The 26,807-nt window shown below is 50.0% G+C and overlaps 1 protein-coding gene across 8 annotated transcripts; it reads right to left on the reverse strand.

Moving 5' to 3' along the window:
* Nucleotides 1-593: 593 nt before the first annotated feature.
* On the reverse strand, nucleotides 594-25,757 carry TP53I11 (tumor protein p53 inducible protein 11). 8 transcript variants are annotated; one of them, XM_074274818.1, is made up of 7 exons: nucleotides 25,568-25,757; nucleotides 8,223-8,388; nucleotides 7,079-7,137; nucleotides 6,749-6,797; nucleotides 6,042-6,138; nucleotides 4,197-4,298; nucleotides 594-2,674 (listed from the first exon to the last, which is right to left on the reverse strand). In XM_074274818.1, the coding sequence occupies exons 2-7, from the start codon at nucleotides 8,349-8,351 to the stop codon at nucleotides 2,541-2,543; spliced, it is 570 nt and encodes a 189-aa protein (XP_074130919.1). In that variant the 5' UTR covers nucleotides 8,352-8,388; nucleotides 25,568-25,757; the 3' UTR covers nucleotides 594-2,540. The 8 variants fall into 8 exon arrangements, with proteins under 8 accessions (XP_074130919.1, XP_074130916.1, XP_074130917.1 ...); XM_074274815.1 differs by having other exon boundaries at nucleotides 25,564-25,757; XM_074274816.1 differs by lacking the exon at nucleotides 25,568-25,757 and adding an exon at nucleotides 25,058-25,184.
* Between the last annotated feature and the right edge of the window lie 1,050 nt (nucleotides 25,758-26,807).

Below are 26,807 nucleotides of genomic sequence, written 5' to 3' on the forward strand. Positions count from 1 at the left end.
GAAGAAGGAAGGAAGGAAGAAGGAAGGAAGGAAGGAAGGGAAAGAAGAAGGAAGGGAAAAGGAAGAGAAAGAGGGAAGAGATGGAGAGGAAGAGAAATAGAGAGGGAGAAAGAGGGAAGGAGAGAGGAGAGAAGAAAGGAGGGAAGGAGGGAAACAGAGAAGGGAAAAAGGGAAAGTGCTTGTGTGTAAAGCACAATATGGCAGTTTGTTGGAGAGCTTCAGGTCTCTTGCAGAGGTTTCTGGGACCACCTGGAATTGGGTAGAAATCAGGTCTCCCCCATCTCCACCATCGGCCCACCCATCCTCCCCTTTCCACAAAACAGACTTTTCCAGCATCCCCTTTCCCAGCCCCACCCCAAGTTGGGTAATCCAGACTAACAATGAGACTGTGCTCTTGTGCCATGTCCAACCCCTCACTCACCTCAGCAGCCAGAGGAATAGGTCACTGCCGGCAGAGGGGAGCTCCTGGTCCTCCAGGGCCTTCAACCTCAGAGACTGAGAGCCCTGGAGGAGTCTGGGGGGAAAGGGGAAGGAGCCCCTCTGGTCCGGGCTGCTTCTAACTGGGGAAAAATCTGGACAAGAAGGAGCCAGGATTTTGACCAAACGGATTTTGTTTATTTCTGCTACTGAGGTATCAGGTTTGGAGAACAAAGTCTTGCAACACTCAAAGGGGAAAAAAAGACAGATACACAGGCAACATTTGAGTCCTTCTGGAATAGAACGCGAGTCGCTGAATTTCCTGCTCTAAAGGCACCTTTGAAGCATGAAAACCAAAATGAGAGAAGAGGCTGGAAAAGGAGGCAAGAGGGGAGGCAGGGGCTAGGCCCCGCTGCCTGCTGGGACGGAGGGCCGCAGAGGAAGGGGCTTTCACAGGGGGCAAACACAGGGGACTGGTGCAATGTGCAGAAAGGATGGGGGGGGGGTTCTTCCTCTTTTTTGCATATTCTAATTCTACTATTTACAAAACAGTTTCTGATCCAGGGAGCCTGTCAGTGACAGCTGGAGTTGGGGACGGAGTTCGCCAGTGGAACGGGGATAAGGGAAGTTAAGGAAGGTTTTGGGGGGGCAGGGTGAGGATGAGGTGGTCTTCAGAATGGCAGGGATCGGGGGCCGGGAGAGCCCTTGGCCCAATGCTCACATGGCAGTCTCGGCACGGAGGGGCTGTTGTTAAAGTGGAATCCCAAGGGTACATTGTCTTCTCCCAATCCAGGTCTAATTTACCTTTGGGGGGCCCAGATGAGACCCTAGAGTCTCTGCATTGGGGGGATGGAGTAACATATCTCTTTTCCCATCTTTCACCCACCCCTGGAAACAACCCATCCTCAGAAGGGGTGGCAAATCCCCCAAAGGGACGTTTCCTACCTATAGAACTACCCAGCCCTGCATTTGTGTCATGTTCACAGTCCACTGGCCAGTGAATCCTCCCCTCCAAGCCCAAGTCTGCAGGCTGGCAATAGCTGAGAAGGCATTTGGGGGTGAGATGGGAGTGGAGCCTAAAGGGTCAGCTTCAGAGGAGGGACGGTCATGAGCAAAGGGGATTTCTAAACAAGAGTTCCATATGGAGCTGTCCCGAAAAACTAAGGGCAATGTGGGCACTGGACGGCCTGGAATAGTCGGCCACGGAAGGACAAGGAGAAAACCTTAGCTCTGAACCTAGGCTGAGGCTTCTGGGAGGTCAGGAGAGCATCTCTGGGGCAGCTTTTGGGTCCCTGGAAATCCTTCCTCCCAAAGGACGTGGGAGTAGTCCCAAGATCTCTGCTGAGCCCGTGTATGGGGCTGTTCCCATCTCCACCCCCTGTTCTCAAACCCTCGTGTAGCCTGGAATGGGAGAGCCAACTCGGGGATTCAGCAGCCGTGACCAGCAGAAGCCCAAAGGCCGGAGATCCCCAGTGGGCGAAGGTGGGCCTCTCGGCCTGCCCCTACGTCCAGTCTGTCCCAGTAGAAAGAGATGCTTTTGTTTGTCCCCAGGGACCTTCAGTTGTCTGATCTAGTCACAGGTCTTGGGTTTGGAGCCAGAAAGAGCCCTTGGAGATCAAGATCTCCTCATTTTATACATGAGAAAAATACTGAGGGATATCAAGTGACTGGGCCAAGATCACACAGGTAAGGAAGACCACCAGGCTTTGACCTCTCCTGCCTCCAAATCCAGGGTTCTTTCCACACTGTCCCTGCTGCTTCTGCGTCCTCAAAGTCTAGACCAGCTCCTTTCCTCTCTCGGGAAGTCTCAGGTACCTACTCGTGGTCTAGAGAGATTTCTCAGGGGGAAGCCAGTGGCTACACGGTGGTCCCAGCTGCCGGGGTCAGGGGCGGCTCCAATTCTAGGGCCAGGGGCTGGTTAGGACGTGAAAACTCACTGAGCCAAGGCAGGCTAAGCTGCCCGAGCCAGGAGCTGAGCCCTCTGGGGACAGGGAGAGGGCACCCCCTCTAGTAGACGAAAAAGACAAACCAAAAAGTAAAATCTCCCAATGTGCCCCTGTGCCAGGGAAGCACAGGCAGGTCAGCCCACCCCTGACATCTCTGCCCAGGGACGGACGGGGCTCCTAGGCCTTCTTGGCTCTCCGGCCCACTTGGTAATAGTAGTAAATGCTGACGAGGATGAAGATGAGGCGGCTGGCAAGGAGGAACAGGGCCCCCGGAGAGACGTGCCCGTTCTCTGCCAGGGTGGCAGTGGTGACTGAAAGAAACAATGGGAAGAAGATGCTGAGATTCGGGAGTGCTCCCTACCCCCAGAGCACCCCGAGTCCCCCCTTCTCTTGCCTCATGAACCCTCCCTCATCCCCTCTTCCCTCGAGCCTCTCTCAGCCCACACTCAACACGTAAGGAGATTTTCCTAAAGCTCAGAACTAACCAGGTCATTTCAAGATGCTCAGTGACTCCTGCTAGCAGCAGTCTCCTCCAGCAGAAAATACCCTCCCAGCCCGGCTCCTCCCAGAGCTTCTTTCGCCCTGTTCCCCTTCACCAGCTGGTCCCATTTCCATCCTCTTTACCCCATCTCCACCATATCCCTTATACAGCCCTTCCTCAACCTCCCCAGCTCTCCTTGCCCTCTCTGCTCAAATCACTCCTTTCCATATTTGTCTATCAGATCACATGCTGTGTGGGCCCCATAGAAGGCTGGAGTCCTTAAGTTTTTGTCCTTGTATCCCCAGTGAATAATATAGTGGCCAGTACACAACAGGTGCTTAATAACTGCTTATTGATTAATACCAATAGCCATCATTTATGAGAATAAATTTATGTATTTATAAAACATAAAAGTGTTTTATAAATACATAAATTTATTCACATAATAAGATAAGCTTATCTTGAATGAGATAATTCTACATAATGCTACTCACCTCGAACTCAGGTGCAGAATGAGACCTATTTTTTGGATATGGCCAATGAAGCATCTGTTTTCTGACTGCCTAGGTATTATAAGTTTGTTTTTATTTCTTTTTCCTTTCCAACAGTAGGGGAAGGGTTAGGAAAATGGGAGCAAGGAAGAATACATTTTTGTCAATTGAAAAAAAAAGTGATTTCATTTGATCCTCAACAACCCCATGAGTTAGGTGTTATTATTTCTCCCATTTTACAGATGAGAAGTCTGAGGCTGAGAAGTTAAGTGACTCATCCAGGTAGTGTAGATCAGGGGCAAGCTTTAAATCGGGTCTCCCTCACGCCAAATCTAGGATTCTATCTACTTTGGTGCCTAGTTGTCCTTAAGAATGAAGAGAGAAGAGCAATGACCATGTCAGAGGGATGCAAGAGATTGTTAGAAAAATCAGGGAGTCCTGGGGTCATTAGTGGGGTAAGGAAGACCAGCTCAAGGATATCAGACTCTGCTACCAAAGAGACCCAGTGATTGGGGTCTGCCCGTACCCTACTCTCTTCCCCGAAGTACCTCCTCGAAGTCTAACTAAATGAGAATAAAGACCGAACAAACAAGATTCTTCCGCCAACCCGCATCCAGCCCCGGAGGTTTTGGGGGGACGAGTGATGGTGGGAATGCCCTGTCCACCTGTCCTGGGCTGATGTTTGGTGAGAAGGACACAACCCATTGTCGAGTCAGTGAGAAACCGGATTTGGAGTGAGAAGACCTTGGGTTCCAGTCCTCTCTCCCTTACTAACTGCCTCTCTGGATCTCAGCTTTCTCATCTGCCAAATGGGAATGTTGGATTAAAAGGTCTCCTAAGGTCTCCCCTCTAGCAACTCACCTAAGAACTGCACCCCAAAATAGCAGGCCTCAGTGAGCAGGGTCCAGCGGATGATGACCTTCTCGGCTGTGTAGAGGGCGTTCCACATGATGAGAGAGATGCCTGAGGTGGAGGGAGAGAGCAGGCTCTGGGGTGAGTGGACCCTGGTTCCCCAAAAAACAGTCCTCCCCTCTGTCCTCCCCAAAGGGCAGACTCTTTTAAGCTTCCTCGCACCTCATGCACAAGCTACTTATGGAAAGGATAATCAGGGTGGAGATAAAAGGGGACTTGCAGGGACAGGGGACCTCTCCCATCTCCATCCCTGTCTGTCCCCAGACCCAAGGCCCCTGAGTCCCTAAGAGCTGGGAGGGACCTTTTCCGGCTCCGAACCTCTCCCTGTTAGGGGTTTTCCCAGGGCTCTGCTCTCTGGTGGCAAATCTGTTCTTCCTACCAACGTGCTTCTAAACTCTTCCTTGTGACCTTATACGTCTCTTCCTCTCCGTATTCCTCAGTTTCCTCCTCTGAGAACATGAGCTCCCGTTCCTTCCCTTTTACCAGCTGGGCAGCTCCGAAAGCCATCAATAAATCACTCCCGCTCTCCTTTCCTCACTTTAAAATGAAGAGGTTGGACTCAGTGGTCCTTAAACTTAAGTTTATTTATATTAAATAAATATATAATTAACTATTTATTTGTGTGTATATTAAAATAATTAGTCAAGTAGAGTCTTCAAGGTTTGAAATATTCTCTCACAACAAGCTTGGGAGGGAGTTTCTATTTTCTAGATGAGGAAACTGAGGCAGACAGATGCCAAGTGACTGGCAAAGGTTCACGCATCTAGTAAGTATCTGAACTAAGGGGAAATACGACCGTCTTGACCCCCAGGGAAAGCTTTCCCCACAGCCTCCCCAGCTCTGAGGCGCCGTGGCCATAGTGGAAGAAGGTCAAGATTCAGGGGCTTTTCTGAGGCAGGTCACTTCCCTTTTTCAAGCCTTTGTAAAATGAAGTCAATGCTCACAGCCCCATGTCACGAGAATGTTGTTTATAAGAGTTTCATTAAATGATGGTGATAATGAGGAAAATGATGATGATGAGGAGGAGGAGGAGGAGGAGGAGGAGGAGGAGGAGGAGGAGGAGGAGGAGGAGGAGGAGGAGGAGGAGGAGGAGGAGGAGGAGGAGGAGGAGGAGGAGGAGGAGGAGGATATTATTTAGGGCAATGCCATGCTGAGCTGCTATCTTCAATTTTGCCACAAGGTGGCACCCCAGGTTCAAGGGAGCCACTCAAGGGATTGACCACCATGTTCAGGGTCTACAGCTAGAGACCATTTATTACAGCCCCTTTATTTTACAGATGGGGAAACTGAGTCATAAAGTGAAGTCCCCTTTGATAAGTTCTGGGGTGTTTTGATTCTGGAGCCAAGGCCTTTTCTCCATGGCCCCAAGCCGCTTTCTGTTGTTCCAGCCCTCCCACCCTACAGGTTGGATAACCGAGACCTGGAGATGTGAAGGGACTTTCCAAGTGCCACAGGTGGACTTGCCCCAAGTCGGAAGAAGCCATGACAAAGGGGTAAGGACAGACCCACCCCAGTCCAGGGCGCTCCCTTTACTCTCAGGAATACCCAGAGGCTCTTTCCTGCCCTGGCAGAATTAGTGAGCCCTCAGGAAAGGAAGGCCCCTCTCCATCCCAGACGGCACTCCCCTCTCATGGAGCCCAGGCAGAAGAGCGGCAGGGACTCAGAGCAATATTCGCTTGTGGATGGAGACGGCCTCTGGCTGCCCCAACTCCAAAGTTCTGCGTCCTTCTCCCTGAGCTACCCCACCTGATTCCTCCCTGGAAAGGTGACCCCCTACGCCCCCTCCCTACTCACTGAGGAGCGCCCCTCCATAGAGACGGATTGGAGTTTTGCTGTTCACCTCAGCTCCGTCGAAGACAGCATCGAACAACTGATCAGGAAAGGCGAGGGCCTGAAAGGAGAGGCGGGGGACCTGGTGAAGGGGAAGGCTAGGAGCGCCCCCCAAAGAAATCCGACCTCCCAAGGCAAAACCCAGGCAGCAGTCAGGCTGAAGTCATTAAAGGCCCATGGAAGCTGACTCCCTGACTTTACAGATGAGGAAACTGAGGCGCAGGGATTGGAAGCCTCAGCTAAGATCTGCCAGTGTCAGAAGCAGGAATGAAGCCTCAATCCTCTGACTCCAGAGCCAGGGGTTCTTCACCATTTTGTATCCCCCCTCCCACCCAGGAGCAACTGGAAAGTGGGAGATGGTGGGTTTTATGAAGGGAGAGGGAGAGGGGACGGCTCAGGAAACAGGCTGTGGGGCCTAGTGGGGCAAAGAATGGTCTGGCCCATGGGGTTCCCTGTGTAAGTTCCCCGAGGACAGGAATGGGGTCCCTCTCTTTGTGGTCAGGTGCAGCTGAGTGACCCATTGTGGGTTTATTATAAGTAGGATGAGGCAGAGACCACTGGTGTGCCCCTATTGGATCCGGGGGGAGCTGAGCAAATCCTCTTGGGCAAATTGACAGAAGAACCAGGGGAGGCAGAGTGGGGGAGGGGGGGTAAGCTGTGGTCTTCCTTACCATGATGGCAACCCCGGAAAAGAGCACAGCCGACACAAACTGCCAGACCCTGCAGAGAAGACGTGGATTATAGCCTAGAATAGCCCCCTCCCTCCCTTTGCCCTTCCTTCCCAGAGGCAAAGGGAATGCCCCATCCCCCGCTCCCCACCAAGACCCCTCTAGCCAGCAGGCCTGGAGAGAAAGAGAGCAAGGGTCTGGGAGAGAACAATGGAGCTAAGGGTCTGGCTGGGGCCTCCTCTGCTCTCCATCTTCTCCCCCACCCTTCCCTTTCTCTTTGCACATGTTGCAAAGAGAAAGGGAAGGGAGGAGACACTTTCTACCTCCACTCACCTGAGTCCCAAAGGCTCCCGGACAGCAAACTTGATTTCGTTTCCCAGGACCTGGCTGATCTGCCATTGAGAAAGAGAAGGTGAAAATGGCAGGGGGAGATGCAGAGGGGTAATTGAGCTAACACAAGCAAGGATGATAAGAGGGAGAAAGGGGGAGAGCCACTCCATGCCCCAGGCCAGGACAAAATCTTAGCATAGGCCAGGAAAGGCAAAATTGGAGAATGAGCCCTCCTCCATCCTCACAGGGTAGCCCACTGAAGCTTCCCATAACCCCTTCAGAAAGTCATCACACCTAACTGCATTCGGGGTTCGTCCAATCCAAGTCCCCCATTTTACCAGTGAGGAAACTGAGGTCCAGAGAGGGAACTTCCCCCATGTTACCTAGATGGTATCAGAACTAGAATGAAAGCCAGGGTCCACTGCTATTTGCCATGTGCTCAGTACTCTGTTGCCTCTCAGTGATTCTGATCCATAAAATGGATCTCCACAGCTCAGGGAGATTGAGCTTTGCTGACAGAGGGGAACTCATTTCCCTTTATCCACTGCACCATCTAGCTGCCCCCAACTCACTAGGCAGAACCCAGTATGATGCAATTTTGTAGGGATAAAGGTAAAGTCTTATACTTCCTTTTTAAAATATGGACCTTACAAATACAAGATGGAGGAGAAGATTGTTGGGAAAACCATGCGGGGATTTTAGTAGACCTCAAACGTAAGATAAGTTAACGGTGGAATACTCAAATCATCTCATCTATTTGGAAGTTCTTTCCAAGGATGGAAACCATAGGCTATCGGTGACTTTCTTGACAGTCCAACCTGTTCACCAATGTGATTTAGGTTGACGTTTAGTTGTTTTCCAGTCATGTCCACTTTTTGTGACCCATTTGGGGAGAGTACCATCATGAGGAATTCCTTTTCTCCTTTGGGAAATATCAGCCAGTTATCAAGACCCCTTGATCACAATCCTGGGGGACTGGGATAGAGAGGAACTGTCTCCTTGAATCCCTACATAAGAAGGAGTCTTGGAATTGGGTCCCCTCTCCCTCCCTCTTTCTTTGCCCTTCTTGCTTTCCTTTTCCTTTGCATCCACCAATCAATCTAACTGTTCCAGGCAAACCCCATGCTCCTTAAAGAAGGCTCCTCACCTTGGACCGGTGCACTTCTCCATCATCATCCTCTCCTCCCACTCCAAGGATCTTTCGGGTCTTCAGGCGGCTCACCAGGTCCGTCTGGCTGTGCTTTTTCATGAGGGGTGGAGGTTGTTTGGCCGCCATCTTGGTCACTGGGACCTGAGGACTGACTTCAGAAGAGCTGTAAAGAAAGAGAGAGAGAGAGAGGTCCCTTTAGCTCAAGTCTACTGGGATGGTCCCAGATCCTATCCTGGGACCTGACCCATAACCCATAGTGGTACTGTTCCCAGGACAGCCCGCAGCATTGGACAATGACATCATAGGCCACGGGGCAATGTCTCTCATTGGCTGCCCTACAAGGTCAAGAATAACAAGGTTCCCACCCCCATCCCCAACACTTAGGGGAAGAGCTTCGGTGACCAAGGAGAGAAATGAGTTTGAATAGAAGCCAAACCATATTAATAGTTCCCATTCATTCTCATCATGCCATCCAGTTCCCAAAGCACTCTTCCCACTGGCACACTGTGGGGTAAGGAGAGTCATTTGCAAGTAATTTTAATGCCATTTCAGGATAAGGAAACAGAGCTCCGGATCTATAAAGAGCTTTGCCTAACATCTCACAGAAAGAAAGGGCCATCCAGGAGGGGGTCCAGGTCTTTTGTCTACAAAACCAGAGCTCCCGGGGTCAGAATCTCCAAATCCCAAAGCACTCCAGACACCTTGGAGTCCAAACCCCACTTGCGTCCCCAGGAGATCTCCCACACTGCCTCTCTAAGCAACTTTAGCTGGATGGGAGAGGGTCAGGAATAATGGGCTTGATTGTCACCTGGCAGAAGCTTCTCCTCCCCTGGGCTGGGGAGCCCGCCATCACCCTGATAGGAGGGCTCTGGTGGCCAAGTTTCCTCGTTCCAAATCCCCAGAGACAACATGAACAAATTCAATTCAGTCTCAGCCTATTCCAGTCTATAAATATTTGCGTAAGCTTACTACAGGCAAAATTCACATCCACGTAAAACCCCGAGGGTTTAAAAAAAAAGCACTTTTCTCCTGTCAACCTATGGGGGCTACGTGCTGGAAGTATCATTATGCCCACTTTATAGGGGAGGGATTTAAAGTACGTGCCGTTCTGTTTGACTCGACTCAATTCTGTCTCTGAGTTCAGGTACTGTTCTACTTTACACCCTACCTAAAGCACTCCTCCAGCAATCAGGGATGTTGGTACCCTTGTTCGAATGGAGAAACTGAGGCACAAAACAAAGCAACAGAATCTGGTGTGGATTGGGAAACCAACCCAGGCTCATTCCCATTTCGTTCTGAATGCATCCCACCCTTCTCCTTTTACTCTATGTTAAATCCCACCCATTTCTCAGGTTTCAACCAAGTCCCATTCCTTGGTGAAATCCTTCCTGTCTACCTGTTTCCAGTTATCTCCTCTTTCCTAGTTCTTTGTTTACTGTTCTCTTCCACATTCGAGAACTTAGGATCATGGATTTATTGCCAAGAGGAAATTCAGATGCCATCTAGCTCAGCATCCTGAGGAAACTGAGACTCGAGGGGGTAACCCTGACCAGGGTCTCGGAGTCTATTCACTAGCATTTATCAAAGAACTCTTATTATGCTACATGCTGGCGATTGGAAGAAAGATCTTCCATTCTAATGTGAGGGATTAACATGAGAGGTTAACTAGATACATATAAGATAGCTACATAGTAGATGAGACAGATACATAGTAAATGAGAAGGGAAGAGGGACAAGTGTTTATTAAGTACCTACTATGTGCCTGAAGCTTAACAAATACTATCTCATTTGATCCTCTAACATTATGACGTAGTTATTATTGACCCAATTTTGCACTTGGGGAAACTGAGGCAGGCACAAATACTATCCCATTTGTTCCTCTAACATTATGAAGTAGTTATTATTGACCCAATTTTGCACTTGGGGAAACTGAGGCAGGCACAAATACTATCCCATTTGATCCTCTAACATTATGAAGTAGTTATTATTGACCCAATTTTGCACTTGGGGAAACTGAGGCAGGCACAAATACTATCCCATTTGTTCCTCTAACATTATGAAGTAGTTATTATTGACCCAATTTTGCACTTGGGGAAACTGAGGCAGGCACAAATACTATCCCATTTGTTCCTCTAACATTATGAAGTAGTTATTATTGACCCAATTTTGCACTTGGGGAAACTGAGGCAGGCACAAATACTATCCCATTTGTTCCTCTAACATTATGATGTAGTTATTATTGACCCAATTTTGCACTTAGGGAAACTGAGGCAGGCACAAATACTATCCCATTTGATCCTCTAACATTATGATGTAGTTATTATTGACCCAATTTTGCACTTGGGGAAACTGAGGCAGGCACAAATAATATCCCATTTGATCCTCATAATCCCAAGAGGTAGTGGTTAGTATTAATCCAGTTTTGCACTTAGGGAAACTGAGGCAGGTGGCATATAAATGACTTGCCCAACGTTTGCTAGGAGATTACTGAGGCCAGATTTGAATTCAAATCTTTCTGGCTTTGAGTCTAGTGCTCTACTCACTGCATCACTCAGTTGGCATAGAAACATGTATAGACTGGGGTAGCAACTTCTTTTTTTGGGTAGAGGGGGCTGAAACTACAGGGCAGCTCTAAAACTAATTCCTCGCTATACTTCAGGTGATATGGGCATGGGGAGCATCACTACCCAGTCCAAGAACTAGAGAGGTGAGCTTCTCTACACCACCACAAACCTTCTCGAGAGCCCAGGTGTAGATAGTGAGAATATGGGGTCAGAGGACCTCTCTCTTCTATGTAGACTTTGGACGAGTGACTTACCCTTCCTGTACCTCAGTTTCATCATTTGTTAAAAATAAGGGGACTGCACTAGTTGGCCCCCTGGGTTTCCTTTGAGATGTAGACCTGTGTTCTTTGATCCTCCTCATTAAAAGCTTAGTCCCTGTATAGAAAAGTGGGGTGATGCTGTAGAAAGATCCATGGGTTGGAAGGTAGGAAACCTGGGTTTGAACCTTCACCTTGCTAGCGATTGGCTGTGTGACCGAAGGCAAAAGGCTTCACTTCTCAGAGCTCCTGTTTTCTTGTGGGAGATGAAGAGGCCGGGCTAGCTGCTTTCTCAGCTCCCAGTTCTCTAGTTCTGAGGTTTCCTGGTGTTTTTTGTGCCCAGGAGACTGTGTTTAAAGCAAGATTCTTCCCTGCTCCCCTTCAGTGGGGCACGTGGTCACAGCATTTCAACCCACCCACCCTCATTTTCTCTGTTGGTCTAAATATACGCTATAATTAAACCTGCCACCCACTGCTGGTGTTCCCGATGGCAGCTGCCCACGGGGGGTTGGGGGGGGGGCTGATGATCCAGCAGAGAGGAGAGGCACCCATGCTGTCTGGGAAGGCTTTGTGAAACCTCATCCAGGCTCCCGCCCCTCTTCCTCCTCCTCCTGCGTTCTGCAGAGAGCAACCGCTTCCTTCTGCTCGGGTGATAGGGCTTTTTGGGTGCCCCAACTCTAATCCCACAGGTCAGTGGGCAATGGGAGAAAGGAGGAACCTCCTAAGAGAGCCCGAGGCCCAGAACTGGCCTTGCCAAGCCTCTTCTCCAGCCCCAGGCCCAAAACTGGCCTTGCCAAGCCTCTTCCCCAGCCCTCTCTACAGAGCAAAGAGTCCGGGTTCCAGTCCTGTCCAGAGAGCAAATCTCTCTATTTAGAAGACTTTTGTTATTGAAACACACCTTGGCACATACAGATTGTCCCCTTCCCCTTTCTTCTCAACACACACAAGGCTGAACCAGCACCCTGATTCACAGTCACTCACTACTCTGTGAGCCTCAGTTTGGAAAAGAAAAAGGATGAGCTAGGTTATCTCGAGCATCCCTTTCCAGCTCCGACATTCCACAGTCTAAGCTCCCTCTAGCTCTGACGGTCTAAGTCTATGTTCTAAGATCTCTCTGAATTCTGATATTCTGTGTTCCAAGCTTCCCGGCTCTGATGTTCTATGTTCTAAGGTCTCTCTTAGTTCTGATATTCAGTCTAAGGTCCCTCCCAGCTCTGACATCTTATGTTCTAAGATCTTAAGATCTCTCTTGGTTTTTCATCCATATTCTAAGGTCCCTGGCATCCTGTGTTCTAAGGTCTCTCTAGGTTCTCATAGTCATATTCTAAGCTTCCTCCCAGCTCCGACATTCTAGGTTCTAAAGCTCCTCTGTCTCATCTCTGATGTTCCAGGCTTCCCATTCAGCTCCCGCTCTTTGTGATTCTGAGACTCTGGGGCTCTGTGCCTGGGGTCCAGAGAGTCCCTGGGTGCTCTCTTCTCCCTGCTGATGATTCAAGACTCTTCCTGAAAGCAGGAAAGGCCTGGAGGAGGAGCCAGCCCTTCTCTCTGGAGCCATGTTTACATAGAGAACTCCCAGTTGGCAGGGAGGACTGCAGCTCTCCATCATCTGGGAGGAGGGGGGAGGGATGCGAGGAACTGGAGCCCAGTTGGAGGTGTGCAGAGGGGGAGGGGCAGCAGATCTGCCAGGGCTCCCCCGGGACTCACGTTCTGCTTTTCAAGAGGCAGAGCACAGGAAGTCTGTGGAACGTCACCTCGGTGGAAATGCGGGCTGGCGGGCTAGCCGCGGCCGATTTCCTGCTGCCGGAGCCACAGGTCCTCTCCCTGGCACCAGGGAGGGAGGGCTTGGGGCCCAGAGCTGGCTCACCTCCCTCATGGCCTTCCCCCTACCCTGAGGTCATGGAGAGAGAGGGCAGAGACAGAGACACAGAGAGAGACAGAGAGACAGAGAAAGAAAGAGAGAGAGCAAGAGTCAGAGAGAGTCAGAGACACAGAGAGACAGAGACACAGGGACAGATAGACAGACAGGGACAGAGAGACAGACAGAGACAGAGAGACAAAGACAGAGACAGAAAGGCAGACACAGAGAGAGACAGAGAGATAGAGACAGAGAGACAGAGAAAGGGGAGAGGGAGAAGGAAAGAGGAGGGGGGAAGGTGGGAGGAGGGAGAGGAAGAGAGGGACTCTCCATACCTGACTACAAACAATCAGAGATGAGTCAGGTCACAGATCTCTGCACCTGGTGATGCTGGGACCACCTGATTTGGAGACAGGAAGCCTTATGTTCCAAGCCTGTTTCAGAAGCTTGCTTACTAAGTTGTACTTCCTAGCTGGGATCTCTGCCCTCAGTTTTCTCATCTGAAAAACAGGGATAACAACAGCACCTCCTTCACAGGGCTGTGAGACTCAGCTGAGATAATCTCTACTGCCCAACGCACCACAGCAAGTCATGACTCCTGTTCCCTGGAGGGCTGAAAACAGGCAGCTTAGGGCAGGGGGAGAAGAGGCAATGACGTCAAAGCCGGCTCATCATAACGGAAGGTTAACCAGTGCTGGTTGATTGAGTGATCACAATAAGTCAGGGTGACTAGGCTTGTGCTGCCTCCCCATGACTGGGTGGTGGGTGGGCTGCTGTTAGCCGGGGGTCCCACCTCTGAGATTCAGACCCACGTGCCCTCAGTGAGCATTTGGACCCCTGCAGGGCATGGCACTGGCTTTGCCTAATGGTAGAGTTCTGCCATCAGGAGGGTTTTCCCTTCCATCCCAAAAGCTTCGGCTGCTTCTGAGACAGCAGAGAGACTAGTGGCCGTCCTAGGGCCAGTGGGAGAGTGCAGCCGTGTGGACGAGGACCGGCCCCAGCCTTTGCCATCCCTTTCCATGTTGTTCTGACCTTGGGTTCTCCAGGTCCTCCCCAGCTCTGACAGTCCATATTCTAGGCTCCTTCCAGCTCTGCCCTTCTACATTCTACAGCCCTTACCACCTCTGTTATTCAACAGGGACAAGGCCTCTGACATCATCTCCCATGGTGTTGCTTTGGAAAAGAGGAAGAGATGTGGTTTGGAGACTGCCACTGGTAGGTGACTTCGGACAGGTAAGATCCTGGCTTATGAGCAGCAGCTGAAGGAACCGGGTATGTCTGTCCTGGGGAAGGGAAGCATTGTGGGGGGCAGAGGATGACAACTGTCTTCAAGTACTGGAAGGTTTGTCTCCATGAAGGAGAAAAGGATTTGGTTTGATCCAAGACAGCAAAGATAGGAGCAAGATCTGAAACTCAGGAAGAGATGGGCTTGAATGAATTTAAGGAAAACCTTCCTAATCCCCAAAATGCCATTTCCATGACCCTTTCAGGTTCGTAAAGCAAAAGATTCATCCCATTGGATCTTCACAATATCCTTGGGAGGTGGGTGGTATTGTTAGCTCTGTTTTACAATGGGGAAACCGAGGATGAAAAGATTGTTACTTCTTTGGGGTCCGACAGATAATACGTGAGTCTGAGGAAAATTTGAACTCAGGTCCTCCCTGGCTCTAGGTCCAGCATGCTCTCTGCTGGGCCACCTCGCTGCCTGTTCTTATGATTCTTACCAATTAGAGCTATCAGAAGAAGGGCTTTGCCCTCAATGGAAGGCTTTAAGCAAAGGTGGCTCATCGGCCATTATTGCAGAAGTCTGATGAGAGAATGGAAATGTTCACTGTCATCCCAGAGACACTTAACACCCAACAGTCACAAAAGTTCCCAAACCCACTAATCTAATTTTATTGGACGTCTGCTTCTCAGCTCTGTTAAGCACTACAGATAGAAAGAGGACTTTCTCTGGACCCAGAAGTCCTGCGTTCAAATCATGTCTTGGACACAACCCATGAGACTTTGGATAAGGATTTGCCCTTCTTGGACTGCTTTCCTCACCTGCAAAATGAGACCATTAGACCATCTGGAGTGGTTGACCATTTCCTTCTCCAGGTCATTTTACAGATGAGGAAACTGAGACAAACAGGGTGAAGTGACTTGTCCAGGATCACAGAATTAGAAAGTGTCTGAGGCTGGACTTGAACTCATGGAGTCTTCCTGCACTCTGTGCACTATGACACCCTCTAGTGGCTCTCTGCACATGACACCTCTGGGTTTAAACCCAGGCTCTGCCACTTGCTATAACCTTAGACTTGATCAAAGCCTCATTTATTTGGACTCTAAAGAAAAGTGGCTAAGTAGAGTGAGTGCTGAATTTGGAGTCATAGGACTTGGATTCAAACTGAGCCTGGGCAAGTCACTTAACTAAGTCTGCTCCTGTGTTAAATGAAAAAGGGAGAGAGGAGAGAAAGGGAGGTAGGGAGGGGAAGAGAGAAAAGGAGAGGAAAGGGGAAGGGAGAGGAAAGGAGGAGAGGAGAAAGGAAGGAAGGGGAGGAGAGAAGAGGGCAGGGGAGAGAAAAGGAGAGAAGAGAGGGAAGAGGAAATAGCAGTAGTTATCTTTAAGTTTTGCAGAGTCCTTTACAAATATTATCTCATTTTAGCCTCATGAAGAAGTAGGTGATGAAATTGCAGGTCCAGATCACACACAACTTCCAAGCAAAACAACCTCTGGGCAAATCATCTCACTCTTTTTAAACTCCATTGTCCCAACCTGGTAAAATGGAGAAAAATAAACGAGATGATGTCTAAAGTCTCTTCTAGTCTTAAACTCGAGGATATAAATAAAGATAAATAAGTCAGGGTCCATGGCCTATAGGTTTACAATCCAGAGGGAAGAGTAGACTAGATTACAGGGGAAGCAATAAGCCAAGAATGCTGAAGTGTCCATTGGGTAGAAAGACTGGTGACATGAACAATGGCTGCCTTTGGGACTTTCAGAGCTGGAGAGTGCATCTGGATCATTCACCAATTTTTGTTTTTGTTTTCTTGCACCGAACTCCCACCCCATCCCCAATCAGGCAACATCTATGGATCTCCTTAATGTCCAGACTCCCCCACGAAGAGTTTCCTGAGATTCAGCAGGGTTAGAGATGTATAGGATCTTAGTAAGTATTCAAGATGTTATTTGAACCTAGTTTTTTTTTTTATTTCCTGATCCCAGGGTTAGCATTCTATCTATAGATGCCACTTCCTCCCTGATCACAACTATAAATATTTGCAAAGATCTGTAGCTGGATTTAGAGCTCATCTAATCCAATTCTCTCCTTTTACAAACCGGGAAAACATGGATGGAGACCACTTATCAGACATTTTATAATAGGGATTAGTTTCATATTCGATCTTTCCTGGGGTTCCTACCCCTTTTTGTGTGTCTCAACCCTCTTTTGAGGGTCTTACCAAGAATAATAACTTCGAATGACTCTAAGATACGGAATTACAAAGGAAACACATTATATTGAAATAATGCTATCTGAGGGCCACTAGGGGATGCCATAGTACACAAAGCACCAAGTCTGAAGTCAGAAAGACTCATCTTCCAGAGTTCAAATCCAACCTCAGACACTTTCTAGCTGGGCAAGTCATTTCACTCTCTTTGCCTCAGTTTCCTCTTCTATAAAACGAGCTGGAGAAGTCAGTGTCTGACTACTCCAGTAGCTCTGTCAAGAAAACCTTACATGGGGTCACAAAGAGTTGGACACGACTGAACAACAACAAAATAGCCAGCCAAAAAAAATTGTCAAAAATCAAGTTCATGGACCTCAGCTAAAGATTCTTACTGGATCACCACTGGCTCCCTTCCAACTCTCAGAATTTGTGATCAAGTCCCTTCCTCTCTTTTTTAGAGAGAGGGGGGAAGGCAGTAAAATGATTTGCCTAAGATCACACAACTAGCAACCTTAGAAGAAAAAGTCTAGGGGGATTTGGGGAAGGGGGATAACTTTGAGTTGGGGATGAGGGGGTGGAAAGTGCAGCTCGAGAATCCCAGCCTTGCTTCCACAATATACCAAAAGAAAACACACACCCAGGTGTCCAAGCCACAAGTCTTTCTGTCTCCATCTCCCCTCCCCCATCCTTTTTCTCCCTCCCCCCTTGCCCAATGAGAAATCTCTTCCCTTCTGAGTGACACCAGCTTTGTTTCCACAGTAACCGAGCAAGTCATATTTCTGCTTCCCTAGCTGGGGAGGATGGGAGAACGCAGGAGTTAAATGAGGAAGAAAGAAAGGGAAGTGAAAGGAGAGAGGAAAAGAGAGAGGGAAGGAGGGGGAAAAGGGGGGATGGTTCAGGGGAAAGGACTAAGTTTCTGACAGGGCTGCCTTTGCCTGTCTGGGTGTTTTGGGGTGGATTTTTCCCCACCTTCCAGGGATTTAAGAAGGATTTTCCCCATCTTCCAAATTCCTGAAAAGGATCGGTGTTTTCCTCCAAAGACTCTTCATATTAGAAGGGGTGTTTGGGGAAGGAACCGCTATGATTCTCCTCATCCTATGTGTTTAAAAGCTGCTTTGAAGGGTGCATTTGTATGGGGGGATATACCCCCTCCCCAAAAGCCCCAAATTGAGATAGTTTAATACGAAGTTCCTCAAACTCCAAACTCATCAGTCCCATGCCGGACCCAGATATAGTCAGCAACAGCCATTTCTGTTCAGTGATTTAAGTGCATCCTTCCAGGGCACCCGGACCCTCACCCCCACCAGCCAACATCTCCTCTATTGCTCAGTGCTAAAGGGTTTGTCTCCAGGACAGATCCCTAATACACCAACATACTATCAGCCTTTATCACGATGGCCCAGATCAGAGCCCTGGAGTTGATAGGCTGAGGGAGTCAGCTCAAGAAAGACTCCGGTTCAAAGCTATTTCTGACACTTCTTAGTTGGGTGACCTGAATACATCACAACTCCTCTAAGCTTCATTTTTTCATCCATGAGATCTCCCGGGCTTTTGTGAGAATGAAATATTTGCTTTGCAAATGTCAAAGTGCCATTTAAACATCAGATTATCATTGTTATTAGTTAGAGAGACAGCCTAACAAAGTATACTGGATATGGAACTTGGAATCTAGAAGCCCTGGATTCAAATTTAGCCTCATCTGCGTAATCCTGGGGATGTCTCTTTACTGCCTTGGTTCTGTTCAAATGAAGAGTTTGAACTCCTAGGCTCCTAAGAAATGGACCATCTAGTAATTGATAAGAATGGTTGATTTCATGCCCATCTCACTCCTCACAACAGCCTGGTGATGTAACTCCATTTAACAGATGGGGAAACTGAGGCTTGGTACTTTGCATTAAGAGTCAGTATTTGAGTCAGGCTTAAGCACTTCTGCCTCTTACAACTAGCAATGGCTCATATAAGCCCAGGGTCCTTTCCCCTTAAGCAAGATATTAGCCTTGGTACCATGAGGACCTCTCCTCCTATGCAGTCAGAATGATTCTGTAATTGCTTTCTGTATGTAAATCTCATCTTTCCTCTCTGGACTGGGTCATCCTCAGGATCATGGAACCATATATTCCTTTCTACGGATGAGGAAAGGGAATGGAGGGCAATCATTGGCAATGAATGGAGCTGAGAGATAAAGAGAGTTGTGGGAATCACAGCAAAGGATCCAGTGTTACCAGAACAGAGAGTTCACAGAGAGGAGATAAATGTAAGCAGACTAGAAAGGGAGGAAGGGGTCAAGCAATGAGGGACATTGAGTGCCAGGGAAAGGATGCTCTATTTAATTCTAGAGGTAATAGGGAACCACTGAGGTTTATGGAGTAGGAGGGGGTGACCAAAGATCCCTTTGGCATTTTTCTAGGAAGGCTCTCTAGAACTCACTTTCTTCAGCAGTACACTAGGATATGTAACCCTGTGGGTCCCATTTCACCCATTTCACTCACTGCCTGCCATGAGACTCCAAAGAGAAAATGCCTGGAAGCTGATTTGTACTATAAACTACTGTCCCTTCTCCAACCCAGGACCGAGTTTCCATGGGGCTATGTCTGAGGGCAGTCAAGGCTAAATTACTGTAAACAAAACTTTCCCTGCCTTTCCCTTTCCCCCTTCCCTAGGCGACCAAGGTCCCTGTTGTTGGTACTGAGCCAAATACACAAGATAAATAAGCCTTTTCTGAAACGGAAAGGGCCAGAGGTAAAGAGGCACTGGGGTCCTTGCAGAGCTGGGGAACTTGTCCATAAAACAGGAGGGAACAGTCAGGGGGAGACTCTGGGCTGGGGAACCCCTTTTCCTCCAGTCCAGAAATTTTTAACTTGGGATCTGTGAGCTTCTAATACATATATATGTGTATATATATATATACACACACACATATATATGTATATATACACACACATATATACACATATATACATATATATACACATATATACATATATATATACACATATATATGTATGTATATTATTTTTTTCTTTCCTTCTCCCTCTCCCTCTTCCCCCCCCTTATTTCTCTCTCTCCTGAATCTCACTTTCTCTCTCTGTCTCCATTTTTCTGGAGGAAAGTGATTTATCTTTGTATTTTATTTGATGATTTAAAAACATGATTATGAGAAAAAAATCCATAGGTTTTGCCAGAGTGCCAAAAGATCCAGGACACACAAAAAAGGCTATGACCCTCGGATCTAGTCCAGTTCACTTCTAGCTGATCTATCCTACAGATCTGTTAGTACATTGGAGAGAGAACTGGACTTAGGAAAACCCGAGTTCCAATCCAGTCTCATATTGAATAGTCTCTTACTGAATATGGGTAAGTCAGCTTTCTGTTCTGTGAAATGGATATCCCGGGGTTGTCATGAGGATAAAAAGAGGCATATTTTTTGGTAAAGCACTTCACACAATTTTAAATGCTGTGAAATGCTAGCTATTATCTATTTTCTACTGGAAAATCCTCTTCTAGAAAAATAGGTGTCCTTTTTAGAAGACAAACTAGCTGACTTAAATGTCAGCTTTTTCTGTTTTCTTTCTCTCTCGAATAGAGCCAAAAGAGGAGAATAAAGAGGGAAACGCAAAGGGTTTGGATGTTACCTTCTCTGGATCTCAGTTTCTATATTCGGAAAACTAATGGGTTGAATGATATTGCCTCTTAGGTCCCCACAGGGAGGCTCATGAATTAGAAGGGTATTGTGGAGGGAAGCAGTGGCACAATGGCACAGTGTCATGGTCACTGGCTTTGGAATCCAAGGATCTGGATTCAAACCCCACCTCTGTGTCACTTACTTCCTCTATGACCCTAGACATAGTGCTCAATCTTCTCATTTGTAAAATTAAGGGTCTTGAAGGAGACTAGAGGCTTCTGAGGTCTCCCTCCAACCCTGTAACCCCGAGAGAACTGGCTTAGGAAACAAAAAGTCTAGGTTGGAATTCTGCCTCTGTCTACTCTTGGATAACTCTGGGTAATCACTTCTCCTATGTGGGACGTAGTTCCTCATCTATAAAACAAAGAGGCTGGGCTAATTGGTCTATGATGTTCCCTTTAGCTCTAGAATGGGAATGCTCTGGTTTGGAAAAGGAGCCAGAATGAGCAGGAGATGCCTGTTTAAAATGGGCAATCACTAGCCTCATGACCCTGGGTAAATCACTTTCCTCCAGAAAAATGGAAACAGAGAGAGAAAGTGGGATTCAGGAGAGAGAGAAATAGAGAGAGGGGGGAAGAGGGAAAGGAAGAAGGAGAGAGAGAGAGAGAGAGAGAGAGAGAGAGAGAGAGAGAGAGAGAGAGAGAGAGAGAGAGAGAGAGAGAGAGGATATTAAATATACAGCCTTCCCATGAGACTGCTAGGGATTGGGTTGACCAAGACTATATCAGGAAAGGCTACCTTCTCACTCCCACAAAACCCTCTCCTAATCTCCTTTTAGAGTCAAGAGAACTGAATCAGATTCATAATTCTTCTTACTTTTCAATGGACTGTCTCCCAGCCAAGTCCCCAAATCAGAGCATTCCAGTCTTGAGCCCCTAGAGGGCAGCTGATGCCAGCAGAATGGAGCTGCCTGCTTTGAGAGAGGGAAGGGAAAGAAGTCCCTTGGAATTTCCAAGTTTCTCTCTCTCCTGGAACTTTGAGAGGAAAGAAAGGGGGTAGAGAGAGAAGCATCAAATAAAGTCTTAGGACCTTTAGAAGTGAGAAAGAGAGAGAGAGACATAAATGGAAAGAGGGAGAGAGAGAGAGGGAGAGGGAGAGAGAGAGACAGAGACAGACACACACACACACACACACACACACAGAGAGAGAGAGAGAGAGAGACAGAGAGAGAGAGAGAGAGAGACAGAGAGAGAGAGAGACAGAGAGAGAGAGAGAGAGGGAGAGAGAGAGAAGAGAGAGGGAGAGAGAGAGAGAGAGAGAGAGAGAGAGAGAGAGAGAGAGAGAGAGAGAGAGAGAGAGAGAGAGAGAGAAGGGGGTGGTGGGGAGTAAAGTGGGTACCCATGCCCACTTGAACCAATCCAGAATGATGAGGAAATAGAATCCCAGCGAGGCGAGGCTTGTCCCAGCCCACACAGGCAGTACATTCAAACGCAGGGCTCTGGATTCCATCTACAATGGCAAGCTTTGCCATTCCCCAGGACGAGTACTGAGACTGTCATTGCTGAGTTCTCACTCCCCAAGTGCCCCCTGGGGCCCTTTTGAGGCAGACCCATCTGTTTCCTTGCCTCAGTCTCTCCATTTTACAAGGCTCAATCAGGAATGTCATCATTTTAAAGTTGTGCTGCTAGTTCAATGGACATGTCACCAACCAAAAGTCTGAGGAATCACTGTGGGGAATTGGGGGGGGGGGGGGTTAAATTTCCCAGGAGGAGTTGCGTCTGGCCCCTGGAGACAATATGGTAAGGCAGAATCATGCTAGGCTCCGAGTCAGGAAGACAAGGGATTACATCTCAGCTGGGACACTTCCTGAGATCCCTGGAAGGTGGGGCACCCATTTCTAATATTCCAGGGACTCGGGGCTATTCTTTACAAAGTGGGGGAGGAAATGCCAAGAATTGAAGGTTCAACTTAAGCACGGGCTCCATCAGGAAACCTTCGGTGATGTGCCCCATGGCTAATGGCTTCTCCCCCTAATTCATTGCGAGGAGTTTATCTATCTTTTTTCTTTCCGAGTCTGTATTTTCCCTGGTAGAAGACAAGCTCCCTGGGAGCAGGGGCTGCCGTTTTGGGGGGATTTGGAGGGGATCTTTGTATCCACAGAATCTAGCATAATGTTAATCTCTTAGTAAATTTTGAATGGGATCGGATGGGATGGAGACAAAAGAACGGGCTGACAGGAAAGATGCTTCTTGGCTGGTTCATAAATCCTTCATTGAAAGCCCAGTACTTCACTGGGCAAATGGCACGCTCCTTCTCCCTAGAAATGCAGTCAGTCAGTCGGTCAACAAACATTGATTAAACACTTACTTTTTCCGCACTGTGGGATCCTAGGAAGGTCTAGTCTGATCCCTGGAGGAGGGAGCCGACCATCTCTCCCTGAACATCCTCAGGGTTCTTAGCACGTCCATGAACATGTAAAAAACGTTTTTAAATCACTTTCCCAATAGAATTTGTTTCCTTCCTTCCTTCCTATATAATGGATTTGGTGCGTTTTCAAATAGCCTTTTCAACAGGGATCCACAGGCTTCCCCAGACTCCCAAAGGGGCTCGGGCGGCCCCATCCCCACCGGCTCAGTGCCACAGGGACCAAGGAGAGCATGGCCAAGTTCGCGGCCTCACAAGTTGTCATCAGAAGCACTGTCCCTCTACCCCCCGGCCCCACTCCTTGGATGGAGTCTGGGGGAGGTGGGGAGACAGGTGATGGTCCCCTGATTTTTAGGACCCGTCGGGGGGGATCGCCACTCTTCGGGCGGGACGCTTTCTCGGGGACCCCCACGGAGAGAAGGGCTGCCCAAAGGAGGCTGGAGGGAACGGGGAAAGTTTGCTTTGGGGGAGGCTTGGGGCTCTGGGGATCGCATCTCTGCGCAAGGGGCACTTGGCCAAGCCGCCCGCTTCCTCTCCGTGCTCCCCGGTCCCCTCTCCCGGCTCCTCGGCGCACACACCAAAGCCCGCCTCCCTCCCGGGTTCTTCCCGCAGCCAAAAAGCTGCCTGCGCCACTCCTCCACTGCTACAAGCGACAGAGGGATCCCCGGAGCCCCGAGGAGGCGCAGACCGCGGCGCTCGGCGGCCCAAGCAAGGCCGCCCCAAAGCGCCCCTGCCCGGGCTAGCCAGACGCCGGCGCCGCCGGCTCCCGGGGGCCGCTGCGCGCCCGCCTCTGCCCGCGGCGGACTGCCCCACCACAGCGTCGCTCGGCGTCGCCGGCTGTCCGGCTCCAGGCCCGCACGTCTGCCTGCCCGTCGGAGTGCTCCAGCTCCCGGGGCTCCCGATGTCTCCTTCCCGGGGCACTTACCGTGGAACCCCGGAACCGCAAGGCTCGGGGGAGATCAGCGGCTCCGAGGCTGGCTCGGGTCTTCTTGGGTCGTCAGGACCATCTTCTTGCATCCCCGGCCTCCGGCCTGACTAAATCCCCAAATCACCCTCCCCGAAACTGCGTGGCTCTCGGACAGTTGTGTAGGCAGCAGAGACTCCCTCAGCCGGCCCCTTCCTCCACCAAGCCCGAGCTAGCGGCGAGACCGGAGGAAGGAAGGGATGAAGGAAGGGAGGGACCCCGACCTCAGAACTTCTTTCTCAGCAGCCTTGAAGGTCCCAGCAAAAGCAGCTGCAAGGGACCCCCGAGCGCTCTCCCTCCCGCCCCGGACCTGACAGATGAGGGGGGAGAGAGGAGAAGGAACGGAGCAGGAGTCCCACAGCTCGTCAGTGCCAGAGCTGGAACTCTAGTCCCAGATCACGTCCCTGCTCCAAGGCATAGGAGGAGGCAGAGCTGGAAGGGACCTTAGAGCTCTAGTCCGGCCCCTCGTTTGATGGATGGGGAAACTGAGGTTTCGAGGCGAAAGGGGGAGGGAGGACGGAGAGAGACAGACAGGGGGAGACAGAGAGATAGAAACAGAGTGACTCAGAGACAAAGAGACAGACAGGGGAGAGGGAGGAAAGGAAGGAGAGGGAGGGAGGGAGAGAGGGAGAGAGGGAGAGAGGGAGGGGGAAGGAGAGAGGGAGGGGAGAGAGAGAGAGAGAGAGAGAGAGAGAGAGGAGAGAGAGAGAGAGAGAGAGAGAGAGAGAGAGGAGAGAGAAAGAGAGAGAGAGACAGAGAGAGAGAGACAGAGAGAGAGAGAGAGAGAGAGAGAGAGAGAGAGAGAGAGAGAGAGAGAGAGAGAGACTCACTCACTCGCAGAGACAAAACAAGAAAGAGACAAGAGAGACAAGAACTAGGGAGAGACAGGAGAGAGACGGGGACGGCACAAAGAGAGCAGACACCAGAGTGTTACATCCCACGAGAAACCACTGACAGTGAGGGCTTTTCAAGAGACCGAACCCCTTAGAGCTAGATGCGGAGGGGGAGGGGAGAAGGTCCCGAACTCCTCATCCCAGCTGGCAGCTCACATCCCCACCCCCACCCCCAGCGGCAGAGGCAGAGACGCAGCCCCCCCCCCCCACTCCCTCCGCCCCCCTCCCGGAGCGCCCGGTACTTTCCGCAGGAGTTCCTGCCGCGCGCAGACAGCCGGGTCCGGAGAAGCAGCGGTCCGGCGGAGGAGGGGGAGGGAGGGGAGGCGGGGGGGCTGGGGTGCCAAGTCGGTGGCCCGGGGGAGGGAAGAGCGGGCGGAGAGCGGCTCCTTACCCCGCTGGGGCATCGGCGGCGGGGCCGGGCACAGGCTGCATGGGGCTTCCGGCGGGCGGAGGCGCGGGCGCGGGGCCGCCTCACATGGCGGGCCCGGGACCCGAGGAATCGGGGCGCCCCAAAGTGAGTCCTGCGAGCGCAGCGCCCTGCGTGACGGAGCGGAGCCGCCAGCCGGCGGCCGGGGCTGGTCCCTCCTCTCCATTACCATATTAAACCAATCGCGCTCCCTAAGAGATGTCACCTCCCACGCGCTGGGCTGCCTGGCTCGGGAGGCGTCTGCGGGCGCGAAGGGAGCGCGCTAGCGAGGGAACCGGGGAGCCAGGGCTCGGCGAGGGAGGGAGGAGGGAGGAGGGAGCAGGTCCGAGCCCCGGGGCTCCCCGCTCCCCCCCGCTCCCTCCTCCCTCCCGCCCCGTCTCCCCGGGGCGCTGACCTGCCTCCGGGGCCCCGGGCCGTCTTCCCGAGCTCTCCCGGCTTCCGGGGCCACTCATCACCTCTCAGCAAAGCTGGCGAGGAGGCGCCTGGGGAAAACCTAGAAAGAGAAAGCGCGGCCTCCGGGCGTCCCTTACTTTCAGGCACGGGGGGGGGGGAGGGAAATCTCGGGGTGTACGCCAAGGAGTACAACAACCGTGCCTTGTAGCGGGAGAGTTCTGGGACATTCTGGCCTCCCCTCCCCCCATCTGCAGCAGCACCTTCAGGCGCTCCCCGGGTACTGGGGCTGATGAACCGGGTCCAAGCGGGCTTCCCTTCTTTTCGCCCCCCCCCCTTAGCTTCCCCACCTGCCAGCTTCACTTCTGTGTCCCCCACCCCCCCGTTTCACACACACACACACACACACCACACACACACACACACACGCTCCACCCCCCAATTCACTCCAGACACAACTTTAAAGCGCAAATGCCGGAAAGCAGGTCAGTCGCCACATTTATCGCGGACCTACTGTGTGCCGAGAGCTGGACACGCTGACTAAAAGTTGGCTCGGGTGGCTCTTCTGTGTCTGGCCCAGGTGTTCCTGCGCAGCTGAGATTGCCGGCTATTGGCAGGAGTCCCGGCGACCATCGCCGGCAGTGGGAGGATGCTTTGGGTGACTCCACACAGTGCGTGTGGGCGTGTGCACGGGGGAAGACAGAAGTTCATCTCCAGACACTGTCACTACATCTTCTCCCCATCAGCCACAGCAAAGCGGGAGGGGACCCCCCCCCCCCGCCTCCCGCGCTCCCTTCGCAGCTCCTGTGCGCTTTTAAGTCTCATCTGACGAGATTTTACCTGGAGGAGGAGGGGGGCTCGTGTGTTTAGACCCTGGAGGCGCCAGGAGGCCCATTTCTGGGTATTCTGGGATTCTTGGTCTCTCCCCTGCCCCCCACCCCTTTAATCACTGAGCCTCGTCTGCGAAGTGGAAGGATTATATAAGTAAAGGGCCGGAGTCCAGCTTTGTAGCGTTCTGTTTTACAAAACAAACCACTAGTCCCTCTGCCCCGGACCCATTCGTGGGGATAGGGGGACTCTGAGTGTGGAAATTCCCTGCGCCAATGAAGCTCAGCTATGTATACTATGTATGATATATAAATATATATACTATGTATGATATATGCTATGTATAATATATGTAAATACATAGACTATGTATGATATATATACTATGTATTATATATACTATGTATAATATATATAAATATATACTATGTATTATATATAAATATATACTATGTATGATATATATACTATGTATTATATATAAACATATATACTATGTATAATATTTATAAATATATATACTATGTATAATATATAAATATATATACTATGTTTTATATATCTATACTATGTATAATATATATAATATGCATTTCTGAGTTTCTAAACGTTTTCTGTTATCTGCTGGCCATTGCATGTCCTTTGCAGCTTCTGCAAAACTCCCCCAAAATTCCCATTTCATTTCTTATGCCAACTGGCGATGTGTCAAAATTGCAATGAGAAAAGTGGAGATGCAGAAGGGATACTTGTAAATACGCCAGCCCACTCTTCCCAGCTCCCCTAATGTAATAATCTGAAGCTCTTCTTTCTCATTTCCTATATCTGTTCTGGGCTTCATTATAGGTCTCATAAGGAAATACCCCCACAGTGAAGGGAGAATGAGAGACCAAGTTAAAGGCTGAAGCTCAGCTCATCCCACATGAGGC

Source organism: Sminthopsis crassicaudata, chromosome 6 (assembly GCF_048593235.1).
Source record: "Sminthopsis crassicaudata isolate SCR6 chromosome 6, ASM4859323v1, whole genome shotgun sequence".
NCBI classification, from domain to species: Eukaryota; Metazoa; Chordata; class Mammalia; order Dasyuromorphia; family Dasyuridae; genus Sminthopsis; species Sminthopsis crassicaudata.